The following is a 15,280-nucleotide window of genomic DNA, read 5'->3' as shown; positions in this document are numbered from 1 at the left end:
GTTAATTGAGAGTTTTGCTGCGTATAGTAATTTGGGCTGGTATTTGTTTTATTCATAGGGTCTGTGTGACATCTGCCCAGGATCTGCTGCCTTTCATAGTCTCTGGTGGGAAGTCTGGTATAATTGTGATAGGTCTGCCTTTATATGTTCCTTGAGCTTTTTCCCTTTTAATGTTCTTTGTTTGTTTTGTGCTTTGGTGTTTTGACTATGATGTGATGGGAGGAATTTCTTTTCTCGTCTAATCTATTTGGAGTTCTGTATGTTTCTTGTATGTTTTGGGGCATCTCTCTCTTTAGGTTAGAGAAGTTTTCTTCTATAATTTTGTTGAAGATAATTAATGGCCCTGTAAGCTTCCATCTTTTCTATACCTTTTATCCTTAGGTTTGATCTTCTCATTGTGTCCTGAATTTCCTGGATGTTTTGGGCTACGAGTTCTTTGGTTTTTTTTTTTTTTTGTTTTTCTATTGTTTGTTTGCTTTTTTGTTTTTGTTTGTTTGTTTGTTTTTGCATTTAACATTATCTTTAATGATTGTGTCTATGTTTTCTATGGTATGTTCTGTCCGTGGGAATCTCTCTTCTTTCTCTTGCATTCTGTTGGTGATCTTAGCATCTCTGACTCCTGATCTCTTCCCTAGATTTTCTATCTCGAGGGTTGTCTGCCTTCGTGAGTTTTTTTTTTTTATTGATTCTATTTCCATTTTAAATCCTTAATGGTTTTGTTTAATTCCTTCATCTATTTCATTGTGTTTTCCTGTACTTTTTAAGGGATTATTCTGTTCCCTCTTTCAGGACTTCTACTTGTTTACTTGAGTTGTCCTGCATTTCTTTATGTCCTTCTTAAAGTCCTCCATGGTCATCATAAAATGTGATTTTAAAACTAAACCTTGCATTTTCAGTGTGTTTGGATACCCAGCATTTGCTTTGGTGGGAGAACTGGGTACTGATGATACCAAGTAATCTTTGTTTCTGTTGCTTATGTTCCTGAAATTGCCTCTTCCCATCAGGTTGCATCTGGTGTTATCGTGTCTTGCTGTCTTAGATAGTGTCTAGACCCTCCTGTAGGCATGTGTGGCAGCACTACTATAGACATGTTTACTTTCAGGTGGATCCGGGAACAGAGAGCTCTGCTCGTAGGTGTGTAGGTGCTCCTGGCAATTGATTTTCAGCTTAATGTGCAGGCAGAAATCCAAAGGGTCCTGCCCCTGATTGCTCTTAAATCCCTGTGCTAAGGAGAAATTTCCTCTTGGGTCAGAATATGGGCAGAGATTAGTTGCTTCCTCTGAGTTCAGGAGGGTCCACATTTCTGAGGGTCCAGTTCTCTCCCATGTGGGATTGGGTGCAGGGAGATGTGAAACTGTTTCAGTTCAGTTCCTTGAACATTCAGAAACCAGCATGTCTTTCTGCCAACTGTTCCTATATTCCTGTATGCAAAGCCACTATGCAGTTTTCTCTTGGGCCAGGGGTGTGAGTAGATGTGGGCAGAAGTGGCGGTCTGTCCTGAGGTCTTGGGATTATCCACACTTCTGGGAGTTCAGATCTCTCCTCCACAGGATTTGGGTGCAGGGAGCTGAATGATTGGATCAGTTCAGTTTTGGGCACATCCAGAAACAGCAAGCGCCCTGTCCCAGAGGACTTCTGATTTTGTGTGTCCTAAGTCCAACAGGCAGGTCACTTGTATCAGAAATGTTGGTGTTACTTCTGCTCTCCAGAGTGTAGGTTTTCCTGGTACCTGGCTTTCACCTCTCAGAGCAGGCAGAAGCCTAAGTGTCCTGCGCTGACTGCTCCTAGATCCTTCTGCCCAGAGGGCACAGCTGGCACTAGGCTACTTCCTCTTAGCCCAGGAATGTGGGCAGAAAGTAGTTGTCTCCTCTGAGTTCTCAGGAGTGTCCACCCTTCTGAGGGTCCAGTTCTCTCCCCCATGGAATTTGCATTGAAGATTTTTTTCTATCATCTGCTTTCTTCCTTAATTTCTTTCTTCAGTGACTTGAAGTTCTTGTCTTTCAATTCTTTGGTTAGAGTTACATCAGGTTATTTTATATTATTTGTGTCTATTGTAAAAAGTGATGTTTCCTGAAATTCTTTCTTAGTCTATTTATCTTTTGTTTAAAGGAGTGCTATAGATTTTAGTTGAGTTCATTTTGTATTCAATTGCTTTCCTGATGGTGTTTTTCAGTCATAGGAGTTTCCTAGTAGAATTTTTAAGGTCAATTATGTATGCAACCATATCATCTATATTAGCAGTATTTGACTTCCTCCTTCCCACTTTGAATCCCTTTGATCTCCTAAAGTTGTCTTATTGTTCTAGCTAGAACTTCAAGAGCTAGGGAAATAGTGAGCAGCCTTGACCCTAATTTTAATGGAACTACTTTATCTTTCCATTTAAGTTGATGTTGGTTATTGGCTTGCTGTAAATTGGCTTTATTATGTTTAGCTCTGCAGCTGGTATCCCTGACCACCCCAAGACTTTTGGCCTGAAACAGTGTTGGATTTTGCCAAATATTTTTTTTTTCAGCTTCTCATGAGATGACCATGAGAAGGGAAAATTTGGGAAGTCAATTGTATTTGATGGTGTTTTACCTTGTAAACATGTGAAGGAGTGTTTTCCTGAAATAGACCTAGGTAAAAGACTAAGGCAGACTTGTGAAGTAATGTTTCACTGAAGCAGTCATAGGAGAGAGGATATTCTGCTAAAGCAAATACATAAAAGGACATGTGATGAAGGATCTTTGCTAACAACACATATGTATTGCTCTGACCTACATTAAATAGTTGAGCTCCATTTATTTGGATTCTGTACACTCGGGCTAATTGGATGCACATGATGAGGTAAGACTCCTGCTGAGGCAAGGCACTTGGTGGACACATGATGTTTGAGGGTATAAATAGGACTCAATTGAGTGATAGATACAGAGCTTGGCTTGTTGATACAGCTAGCTGTGTAACACTTGTGGATCTTGCATCTTTGCTGATCTTTGCTTCCCTTAAAGAGGCACAACTGAGTACTTCTCCTGGTATCCCTGCTAAGTCATGTCACCACTGTTGCTATCTGAACATGACCCAACTAGACTACTGAGGTATCTACAAAGTGTTTGTGAGTAGATTGAGCTGCCATTGCCTGCTAACCTATAAACTGAACTGCCGATTTCAAGATAACACACACTGGAGTTGCTACAAAGAACCGTTTACATGGGTCCACTTCCCCTATATCTGTTCTTCACTACTACCTCTGGTGTTTGGTGGCCTACAAAAGAGTATTGAGTGTTTAAGAACCATTACTAAAAATAAGGCTTGGAAGAATTAAGTTTACAATCATTTTTTTTCTTTTAGTTTGTTTATATGGTGTATTTCATTGATGAATTTTTGTATGTTGAACCATCCCTGTATCCATGTGATGAGACTAACTTGATCATTGTAGATGATGTTTTTGATGTGTTCTTGGATTTAATTGGTGTGTATTTTATTATTTTTGCCTCAGTGTTCATGAGGGATATTTTTTCTGAATTTTTCTTCCTTTGTTGAGTGTTTGTGTGATTTAGGTATCAAGGTGACATTGGCCTATAAAGTAAGTTTGGAAATGTTCCTTCTGTTTCTATTTTGTAGAGTAATTTGAGGACTATTGGTATTAGTTCTTCTTTGAAAGTCTGGTAGAATGCTGCACTAAAACCATCTGACTCTGAGTATTTTTTTTTTTTTTGGTTAGGAAATGTTTAAAATCATTTACATTCCCTGAAAGGTTATATGACTGTTTCATTTACCTAATTTTGATTTAATTTGGGTAAGTGGTATCTGTCTAGAAAATCATCCATTTTATTTAGATTTTACAGTACTGTAGAGTATCTTCTATGCCTGGGATTCTTTCTTCCACTCTCTCTTCCATGCCTTGTATTCAGTTGCTGATGCTTGTGTATGTAGTTCCGGTCTTTTACCTAGGTTTTCCATACCCATTATTTCCTTAGTTTGTGTTTTCTTTATTGCTTTCATTTTCATTTTCAGGCCTTGAACTGTTTTACTCCTTTCCTTTGCTTCTTTCATTGGATTTTTCCTCAATATTTTTAAAGGACTTTTACATTTTCTTTTTAAAGATCTCTATCTTTTTTATAAAGTTGGGTTTACAGTCATCTTTTTGTGTTTCAGCTGTGTTAGACTATCCATGGCTTGTTGTAATAGAATAGCTGGGCTCTAATGGTACCATACTGCACTAGCTCTTGTTTATCTTGTTCTTATGCTGGTCTTTAGCCATCTCTGAGTTTTGACAATGAAGTTGAGGGAAGAGCATGCTGCTTACCTCTGATGGTCATGCCCTAGCTGTACCCAGAAGGCACAGATTTCGTTGGTGAGGATTCTTACCTGGATGTTTCGATAGCTCCACAGGCCTCCTCTGCGAGGCTGGCAGAGCAATGGTCCAGAGGATGGAGGTCAGGGAACAGTACACATTTTCTTTGTTTCTATCTTCCTAAAATTAAAAAATAATGCCTACTCTAGTGTGTACTGTAGTGTGTACTACATTTTCTCCATGCATTCCTCTGTTGAAGGATATCTGGGTTGTTTCCAGTTTCTGGCTATTATAAACAAGGCTGCTATAAACATAGTGGAGCTTGTGTCCTTGTTAAAGGTGGGAGCATCATCTGGGTATATGCCCAGGAGTCTTATATCTGTTTACTCAGGTAGTACTATGTCCAATTTTCTGAGGAACCAATAGACTGATTTCCAGAGTGGTTTTACCAGTGTGCAATCCCATCAACAATGAAAGAGTGTTCTTCTTTCTCCTCATCCTTGCCATCATCTGCTATCACCTGAGTTTTGGTCTTAGCCTTTTACACTGGTATGAGGTGGAATCTCAGGGTTGTTTTGATTTGCATTTTCTTGATGACTAAGGATGTTGAACATTTCTTTAGGTATTGTATGGCCATTTTTGGATGATAATACTTTGTTTAGCTCTATACCCCATTTTTAACAGAATTATTGGTTTCTCTGGAGTCTAACTTCTTGCATGCATGCTAGAGAGGAGCCTGATATAGCTGTCTCCTGAAAGGCTCTGCCAGAGCCTGACAAATACGGATGCAGAGGCAGGCAGTCAACTATTGGACTGAGAATGGGGTCCCCAATTGAGGAGATAGAGAAAGGACTGAAAGAACTAAAGGTGCTTGGATGCACAAAGAAACAACAGCAATATCAAGTAAGCAGACACCCCGGAACTCCCACGGACTAAACCACCAACCAAACGTTACACATGAAGAGACTCTTGTCTCCAGCTGCATATGTAGCAGATGATGGTCTTTTTTTGGCATCAATGGGAGGAGAGGACCTTGGTCCTGGAAAGGCTTGATGTCCCAGTGTAGGGGAATGCCAGGCCGAGGACGTGGGAAGGAGTTGGTGGGTGTGTATGTGGGGGAGCACCCTCATAGAAGCAGGAGAAGGGGGATGGAATAGGGAGTTTATGGAGGGGAAATGAGTAAAGGGTATAATATTTGAAATGTAAATAAAGAAAATATTCAATATAAAAAGAAACAATGAAAGAAGAGAAAACAATGCCTAGCCATGACTTTTGTCTGCTTTGTTGACTGCAATAAGATAACTACTTTGAAATAATCCTGAAGTACATGATAAGTTCTTAGCAAATATTTGTTGAATAAATAAGGGCTTGTATTTTAAAGAATGGGAGAAATTGATGATGGATGGATTATACAAAAGAAGGCAGAACTTCATTCATTAGAATACAGTGCACACATATCTATTCCAAACTCTCCACAGATATCTAAGAATCTCTCTTGCTGCTCTCGTTTTGTTCATCCTCATCTTCTTCTCAGTTTCAGTGATGACTCTTTTGAAGATTTGTTCATACATGAGCATCAGAGATCTACTTATTTTTCCTTCCCAGGACCCAACAGAGATGTCATTTAGACTAAAAAGAACCACATGTACTTTACACCACTGTCTTCTCGCTTAGAGCATTTTTAAATAAAGCTTTCTAGTACAATAAAAATGGTGTCTTTCCTCAGGCCAACATACTAAGGTTATCCCCAGTTCTTCATATTCACACTAATTCCTTTTTTTTCACATAGAGGCCTCACAAATTTTTAACATATATAATAGGATATGGTAAACTACACAAACATGACCTTTTCCTATCTGAAGAACATTTTTGTGAATCATATGTACAGCAGTGATCACATGTGCCAAGATGGTCACCAGTGAGCCCATGTGCCAAGATAGTCACATGAAACCTTGAGGCAATGTGTGTTGCAGAGAAGCAATGCTAACAAGTATCAAAACTGACAGCTATCATTACAAATGTGAAAATAAAACATAAATTCTGTCATACAGAATGGCATCCAACAGATTATTAGTGTTGCCTCACTTAATTGTTGAGTGTTATCTCTAGTTTTGGTGGTGGGTTTTTTCTTTCCTTTTATTATAAAATTTTCATAATGTCCACAACTTATTTTGTAAGGATACAGTGATCTTAAACCAGTTTTCTAACTGTGGACAATACAGGAATCCTTTATATAGTATTTTTTGAGTTCTTCTGTCCAGAACGAACAGTGTGCCTAATGTTATCTCATCCCCCGGGCTTTACCCTATTATTGCCTGTGAGTTGATTGCCAAAAAATTATATTGATTCCTTAGTTACTTTTAAACATGAGACTCCAAGGATTCTTTTGTTTCTTGTCTCTACTCTATAATAGTTGAAATATATAAAAACGGTAACAATGTTTAGTGTTAAATACATCCAGAAACTCAACTCTTCTTAATTACTTGACTGTCCATGACAAAACTAACAATCTATGCTGTGCATTACTGTACTATAGCTTGTAAGAAAGCAGAAATAAATCTTTGTTTTAAATGTCAGATGCTCTATCATGGATACTTTGTGTGCCAGGGGCTCAGATACTTCAGGGCCTTTTCAGAATCAGTGTGGATTCCTGAGAAAACTTGGAGTTTACATCTCTGATGCAGTGTCACTCTACAGTTGGGCCTTCCTGTTAGCAACTACAGAGAAACTGCCAAATAGATACCATGTAATAATTTCCAGCTCAAAAAGGGTAAGTGTGAACACATTTTACTCCACTTGAGTTCACATGTATAATTGTATGTATTACATAGACACTTGTGCAGTGGTGATTGGGAACTATAGTGACATGTTTTTCGCGTTAATAGTGAACAGTTGTTTAATAAACAATCAACATTGAATACATATGCTAGCATTACATAGAAATATTCTACCATTATTTATGAATTTTTGATGGAATGATGATGCTAGAAATTATGAGCATGCCTGATTTAGAAAAAATCAATAATAAAATTTCTCACAAACATATATCCATATATTGAAAGATATTTAAATATATTATCTGTGTGGTGGTGGTGCATGCCTTTAATCTTAAGTATCAGGAAGCAGGGTCAATCAGTTTTCTAAATTTGAGGCCAGTCTCAACTGCAAAGCAAGTTCAAGGACACCCAAGGCTACACAAAGTAACCCTGTCTCAAAATACCAAAAAATATACATAAAATATCAGTAAAATGACTTTTTTTGAGATTTTATTATTCATTTTTGTTCATTGAAAATTAAACACTCAAAATATCACTTAATCAATATATATATTATGGTATTATTAACTTTTCTACTTTTGTTCAAGTGTGAATTTAAAAAAAGCCATATATGTAGGATAAAAAATTAAAGGTAATATCAATACCTTAGTAACGTTGAGTTAAATACCAAAGAAGCTAGTGGGTAATGAGTTGAGACTGTGAAAGAGGAAGATATAGCCTGATGTAAGGGTCTGTAATTTCCATAACTTAGGATGCAGTGGCAATAGGATAGTAAACTTGACTTAACACAGACTGGAGAGGGAACACCTATACCACATTATATGAGATATAAATAAATGGATGGACAGATTCATAGAGAATAGATAGATACATAGATACATAGATACATAGGTAGACAGAGAGAAAGATATTGGGGAATCCAGCTCTCAGAGTGTGAGCTGCAGTCACCTAATACAATGAACTTAAGTATGTTTAAGCTGCCACATCTTTTCCCTTGATTATTGGAGTGTCCCACTCCAATGGTGGTGCACAGTATAAGTGGGGCAAGTAGCAACAGAAGACAGTGCTCACACAGACAAAAAATACAGAAATAGTAAGGCACCATTCAAAAGTCTACAAGTCCATGAATCAAGACTTTCTGAAGTTAATAAATTCAGCAAGAGAGTTGATGGGAAGAATAACACCTAATGTTCCAAAGACTGTAATGCATTGAAGTTTCTGTTAAAGTTCATATAAAATTTTGAAGGTTTCCAAAGAAATGATCCTTTAAGTGTTAGACATGATACACATTGCATGCTGGGATGAAATGTTCTACTACAGCCCATAAATAAGAATAGGTAATATGTTTCAACTGAATATATAACTATATTGAAAAAAAACCTCTTTGATAAAAATGTTTCAACCATAGGAAAATGGTTTAATCTTAAAAAGATTTTATTTTTAGACAAGTAAAAAAATAAGTTCTGAAAATATAATATGTAGGCTAAAACACTATTCAATATAGATAGGGAAACTACCTTAGTTTGGCTAATGATTTTAACAAATTGAACATTCTTAGTTTCTGATCTCAATTATTCACGGAACAAAATATTGAACAAACATAGAGGAATAAACATGGAAAATTAGTTGTATTTGGTGTTTTTAATCTCTCTCAGGTATTACATGCAAAGTAAAAAAAAATAATTGCATAAAATATTCATTTAAGTTATTTTGTCCATAATTAATATTCCTTTACACCAGCAGTACCAGCATATCATCTAACTGTTCTTCCGTTTTATTTCTCAACCATTTTGGTTTAAAAAACAAATAAGACTAACTCTGTCTTTGTTTTGATAACCAGTAAAATAAACGTTTTTGAAAATTCAGTAGTCAGTCAAGTATAATCCAATAGTGAGAGGACAATGACTGAGACATACAACTCTGAAGACTGACTTCCCACTGATTTAGGAGAAAGTGGGCACATACTTTACCTCTTGGTGCCTCAGACTTCTAATTTTCAAGTACATATGGGGCCAGCAAAATATCTCTATGTGTTTGCTGTACTTTGTCTCTATTTTTTTTGTTTGTTGTTTGTTTTCTCCTTCTCTGCTTTGTTTTTATGCTATCTTATTGTATCTTTATTATTAATGTTTATTGTTATTAATTATGTTGGATACTTGTTTCTATTATAATAAAAGAATGGGTGTAAATTTGGATGGGTGAGAAAACTGGAAGCATATAGGAGGAGTAAGGGAGAGAAAACTGTGATCAGAATATATTGTATTAAAAATTTATTTTAATTAAATAAATTAAAGATGTCTCAGTGTCTCAGTGGGATAAAGGTCTTTCCACCATACCTGAAATACTGAGTTTAATAGTTGTTGCTCAGATGTTACAGGTAGAGAATTAAGAACTACAAGTTGTCCTCTGACCTCCATATATATGTACATGCATACACAAAAATAAATGCATAAACATATAAATTTTAAAATAAATTGTGTGGAGATAATAGACCACCATACTTTTCAGGTTAATGTTAGAATTGCGGTAGTACCTATGTGCTACAGCTAGAATACTGCTAGTACATGTCAAAAGATTTATATGTTTTAAATGGTTTGTGAGTTAAGTCACAGGAAGATATGCAATGGCACATTTCAAGTGAATAAGATCAGAAATTAACAATGTAAAACTAAATAACTGAAGTAAAGAAGGAAGGATGCAGTTTGTAGTAAAAATATTTTGCAGCTTTGTTTTAATCTTCTCCATAATATGTTTTATAAACATGCTATCACCTACATACCTAACTGAAACCATAAATGCATCTGGACATATAAACACATACTGTCTCATTCTGAAATTCTTGATATTAATAAAATGACTAATAGACACATAATTGAATGGTTATGAAAGAGCTCATTAATAATAATTTGTCGTTGTGTTCTACAGTCCAAGACACCAGGACATTAACATTTAGGTTTGGAAAATTTCTGATGTTGACAATGAGAAACCACACTTCAATTACAACATTCATCCTCCTGGGACTCACCGACGATCCTCAGCTGCAGATTTTGCTTTTCATCTTTCTATTTATCACCTACCTATTGAGTGTAACTGATAATTTAACTATCATTACCCCCACTACAGTGGATCCCTACCTTAAAACTCCCACGTATTTCTTCCTCCAAAATTTCTCTTTCCTAGAAATCTCATTTACAAGTGCCTGTGTCCCAAGATTCTTATACAGTATTTCCACTGGAGACAGAACAATTACATACAATGCATGTGCAACTCAACTGTTTTTTACAGATCTGTTTGGGGTAACTGGATTTTTTCTTCTGGCTATCATGTCATATTATCGCTACATGGCCATCTGTAAACCTTTGCATTATATGACCATCATGAATAACAAGGTTTGCAGAACAATGGTTATTCTTTGTTGGATGGCAGCATTCATGATTATCCTTCCTCCACTTAGTTTGGGTTTTCACCTGGAATTCTGCGACTCTAATATCATTGATCATTTTGGATGTGATGCAAACCCTATTCTGAAAATATCATGCTCAGATACGTGGTTAATTGAGCAGATGGTAATAGGTTCTGCAGTATTGACCTTCATCATTACTCTTCTGTGTGTCGTCTTTTCACACATATACATCATAAGGACAGTTCTAAAATTCCCTTCTGTTCAACAAAAGAGAAAGGCCCTTTCAACTTGTTCTTCGCACATGATTGTGGTTTCCATCACCTATGGCAGCTGCATCTTCATCTATATCAAACCATCTGCCAAAGAAGAGGTAACCATTAATAAAGGGGTGTCCCTGCTTATTTCTTCCATATCACCCATGCTGAACCCCTTCATATATACTCTAAGGAACAAGCAAGTTAAACAAGCTTCTCATGACTTACTTAAGAAACTTGCATTTCTCTTAAGTAAAGTGTACTTAAGGTGACTAATCAAAACACCTTCTCTCTTAAATTTTCATTCACAAATAGCAAGCTTTATACTGTCTTAGACTACAGGTAATAATGTTGACCTCTTTATCATTTTTGTTGGTTGGGGTGTTTTTGTTTTTGTTGTTGCTGGTGCTGCTATTTTTAGATGGTTTTTGTTTGTTTATTTGTTTGTTTGTCTAATTGTCTAGTTGTTTTGAGATAGCATCTCACTATGTAGTCTTGGTTGGCTTTTACCTCAAAGAGATTTCCCTGCCTCTGCCTCCATAGTGGTGGGATTAAAGACATATACCACTGTACCTTGCCCAAGGAGACAATTAACTTTCTATTAATTCAATTATTAAGAAAGTAAATACTGAGAAATGTGATATTTAAAAATGTGTCACTTTTCATTCTTAACCAGCAATTATTAAAATAAATCACATTTTCTTTGTTTCCAGATGATTTTCCTTTCCCATCTATGATAAGAAGTGAAGGCATTTCTTTACATGGTTTCCTTGAGAAGTCATTTTTTAGCAAGACATGAGTTATTCTCCTACTTTTAAATATGACAGATTTAAGTAACAGCCTTTTACACATCTATAGAAAAATGAGAAAATTTGAATAAAAATGAAAGAAAAAATTTAAATTAAAAGTGAAGTTTTGTGCACACTTAATATAAAAGGATTACTACCATAATTCTGTAGGAAGTTTCTATGGATCCATTAAAGACAGCTTATTATAAGTTGCAGGACTAATAGAAATTAACTTGAACTAACATGAATCATAATCTCATAGTTTATAAGTAAAAATCTGTGATACATACTGTACTGATCATGTCTTGTTGAATTTTTATTATACTTTAAGATAGAAAGTATTCTAATATTTCATGTGAATCAAGAAGTGTAACACTCATCTTCTTTGAATACCTCAAAATAAATATCAAATGATTTATTACCATTTACCTACTTAGCAAAGTGTAAGTCAATGACAAAATTGGGCTGAAGATGTGGCCTTAAAAGATATCACTTGCCTACAAGCATTCTTAAAAGATTTAGCAATATGAGTCAAGAAATTTATATGCAGGGCTTCTGAAATGGCTCAATAATTAAGGACACTTGTTTATCCTAAGGACCCAGGTTCAGTTCCCAGCACCCATATGGCGGCTCTCAAACATCTGTGATTCAAGTTCTAGGAGATCCAATGCCGTCTTCTGACTCTGTCTGTCTCTCTGTCTCTCTGTCTCTGACACACACACACACACACACACACACACACACACTAAAAATAAACAAACTTGTAAAGAAAAATAATCTTTATTGACAAATGGATGGATCTGAAAGAGAGTCATTCACGATTCAGAATATAAATATTGTATTTCTTTGTTATATGTGAAGGCTAACTTCAAGTCTTTAGGGGTGTGTGTGTGTGTGTGTGTGTGTGTGTGTGTGTGTGTGTGTGTGTTTGTGTGTGTGTGTGTGTGTTTCTAGTTGGATTTAAGGCCACGCCACAAAAGGAAACTCATGCCCAGTATTAATGAGTTTGGGTAGGTCATAGGTCTTATAAGAGAGCCTATTACTATCTTGCTAAATACATATAAAGTATAAACTGAATACTAAAAACCTTTAGTTATATTTTTTAAAAAATGAAAAACTTTAGAATTTAATGAAAATGAAGGCAAAGCATACCCAAATGTATGAGACATACTGAAAGCAGTGCTAAGAGAGCATAAAATAGCAGCTTTACAGCCCACCTAAAAGCACTAAAAGAAGCAAATGTACCCAAGAGGAATAGATGGCAGGAAATAATCAAGCTCATAGCTGAAATCAACCAAGAAGAAACAAAGAGAATTATACAAAGAATCAGAAGCAAAAAACAAAAAACAAAACAAAACAAAACTAAACTAAAAAGGAACTGGTTCTTTGAGAAAATCAACTAGATCGATAAAACATTAGCAAGATTAGCCAGAGGGCACAGAGAGAGCATACAAATCAACAATATCAGAAATGAAAATGAAGACATAAGGATAGAAACTGAGGAGATTCAAAAAATCATCAGATCCTACAACAAAGCCTATAGTCAACAAATTTGGAAAATCTGGATGATATGGACAAGTTTCTAGACCCAATTAAATCAGGATGAGACAAAACTTCTAAATGTCTCCATAACTCCTAAAGAAATAGAAGCAGTCATTAAAAGTAACCCTACCAAAAAAAGCCCAGGACCAGATGATTTTAGTGTAGAATTCTATAAGTCCTTTAAAGAAGACCTAATGCCAGTACTCTTCAAACTAGAAGCAGAAGGAACACTGCCCAATTTAATCTATGTAGCCTAAATTACACTCATACCTAAACCACACAAAGACCCAACAAGGAAAATTTCACTTATGAATATCGATGAAAAAATACTCAATAAAATTCTCACAATATGAATCCAAAAAAATATCAAAACAATCAATCATGATGATAAAGTAGTTTTCATCCATGGAATTTAGGCATGATTCACTATACAAAAATCTATCAACATAATCCACTATATAAACAAACTCAGTGGAAAAAAAAGTGATCATTTCATTAGATGCTGAGAAATCATTTGTCAAAATTCAACTTCCCTTAATGATAGAAGTCTTTAAAGTCAGGAATTCAAGGTCCATACCTAAGTATAGTAAAAGCAATATACAGCAAACCAGTAGCCAACATTGAACTAAATAGAGATCAACTTGACAGAATTCCACTAAAATAAGGGCCTAGACAAGGCACTTTCTCCCTATCTATTCAATATATTATTTGAAGTCCTAACCAAAACAATTAGACAATAAAAGGAAGTCAAAGGGATACAAATTGGAAAGGAAGAAGTGAAAATACTACTATTTGCAGATTATAGGATAGTATACCTAAGTGACCCCAAAAAATCCACAAGGGAACTCCTAAACCAGATAAACAACTTCAGCAGTGTAGCTGGATATTAAAACAAACAAATCAGTAGCCTTCCTCTACTCAAAGGATAAAAAGACTGAGAAAGAGATAAGTGAAATGACACTCTTCACAAGAGTCACAAATAACAGAAAATATATCCATATGACTCTAAGCAAGTAAAAGACCTGTATGACAGGAACTTCATATCTCTGAAGAAAGAAATTGAAGATGTCAGAAGAGGGAAAGATCTCCCATGCTCACTGATTGGCAGGATTAATATTGTAAAAAAGGCTATCTTGCCAAAAGCACTCTACAGATTCAATGTAATCCCCATCAAAATTCCAACTCAATTTTTCATAGAGTTAAAAAGAGAAATTTGCAAATTTATTTGGAATAACAAAAAAAAACCCAGGAGAGTTAAAAGTATCCTCAACATTAAAAGAACTTCTGGGGGAATAACCATCCCAGATCTCAAGCATTATTACAGAGAAATAGTGGTAAAAATTGTCTGGTATTTGTACAGAGACAGACAGGTAGATGGAATAGAATTGAAGACCCAGAAATGAACAAATGCACCTACTGTCACTTGGTCTTTGACAAAGAAGCTTAAACCATCCAGTGGAAACAAGACAGCATTTTCAACAACTAGTGGTGGTTCACCTGGAGGTAAGCATGTAAAAGAATGCAAATTGGTTAATAAATATCTGCTTATATGAGGTTGGGGATTTAGCTCAGTGGTAGAGCACTTGCCTAGCATGCACAAGGCCCTGAGTTCGGTCCCCAGCTCCGAAAAAAGAAAAAAAAAACATCAATGACAAATATCTGCTTATACAGCGCTCAAGTCCAAGTAGATCTTGGACTACCACATGAAACTGAATAGATTGAAGCTAATAGGAGAAAGAGAGTGTGGAAATATCTAGAACATACTTGCACAAGAAAAAAATTCCTGAACAGAACATCAATGTCTATGCTCTAAGATCAGCAATTAACAAATGAGACCTCATAAATTTGGAAAGGTTTTGTCTGGCAAAAGACACTCTCAATAGGACAAAATGGGAAACAACAGATTGGGAAAAGTTTTTTTTCCAATTCTACAACTGATAGAGTGCTAATATCTAATATGTACAGAGAACTCAAGAAGTTAGACTTCAGAGAACCAAATGAGCCTTTGAAAATAGGTACAGAGGTAAACAAAGAATTCTCAACTGAGGAATATCAAATAGCTGAACAGCACCTATGAAAATGTTCAACATTCTTAGTCATATGGGGATTGCAAAACAAATCATCCCTGAGATTCTACTTCACACCAGTCATAATGGTTAAGATCAAAATCTTACATGGCATCAGATGCTGGCAGATCTGTAGAAAGAGGAAAATTTTTTCCATTTTTGATGGGATTCAAAGCA

The 15,280-nt window shown here is 35.7% G+C and overlaps 1 protein-coding gene across 1 annotated transcript; it reads left to right on the top strand.

The window, feature by feature from the left end:
- Positions 1-10,028: 10,028 nt before the first annotated feature.
- Or6c68 (olfactory receptor family 6 subfamily C member 68) lies at positions 10,029-10,979 on the top strand. The gene has a single exon (NM_001000075.1). It carries the CDS (start codon positions 10,029-10,031, stop codon positions 10,977-10,979), a length of 951 nt encoding a protein of 316 aa, NP_001000075.1.
- The last annotated feature ends 4,301 nt before the right edge of the window (positions 10,980-15,280 follow it).

Source organism: Rattus norvegicus, chromosome 7 (genome assembly GCF_021556685.1).
Source record: "Rattus norvegicus strain SHRSP/BbbUtx chromosome 7, alternate assembly SHRSP_T2T, whole genome shotgun sequence".
NCBI lineage: Eukaryota > Metazoa > Chordata > Mammalia > Rodentia > Muridae > Rattus > Rattus norvegicus.
Note: the sequence above shows the minus strand (reverse complement) of the source record. Positions and strands in the feature narration are given on the sequence as shown.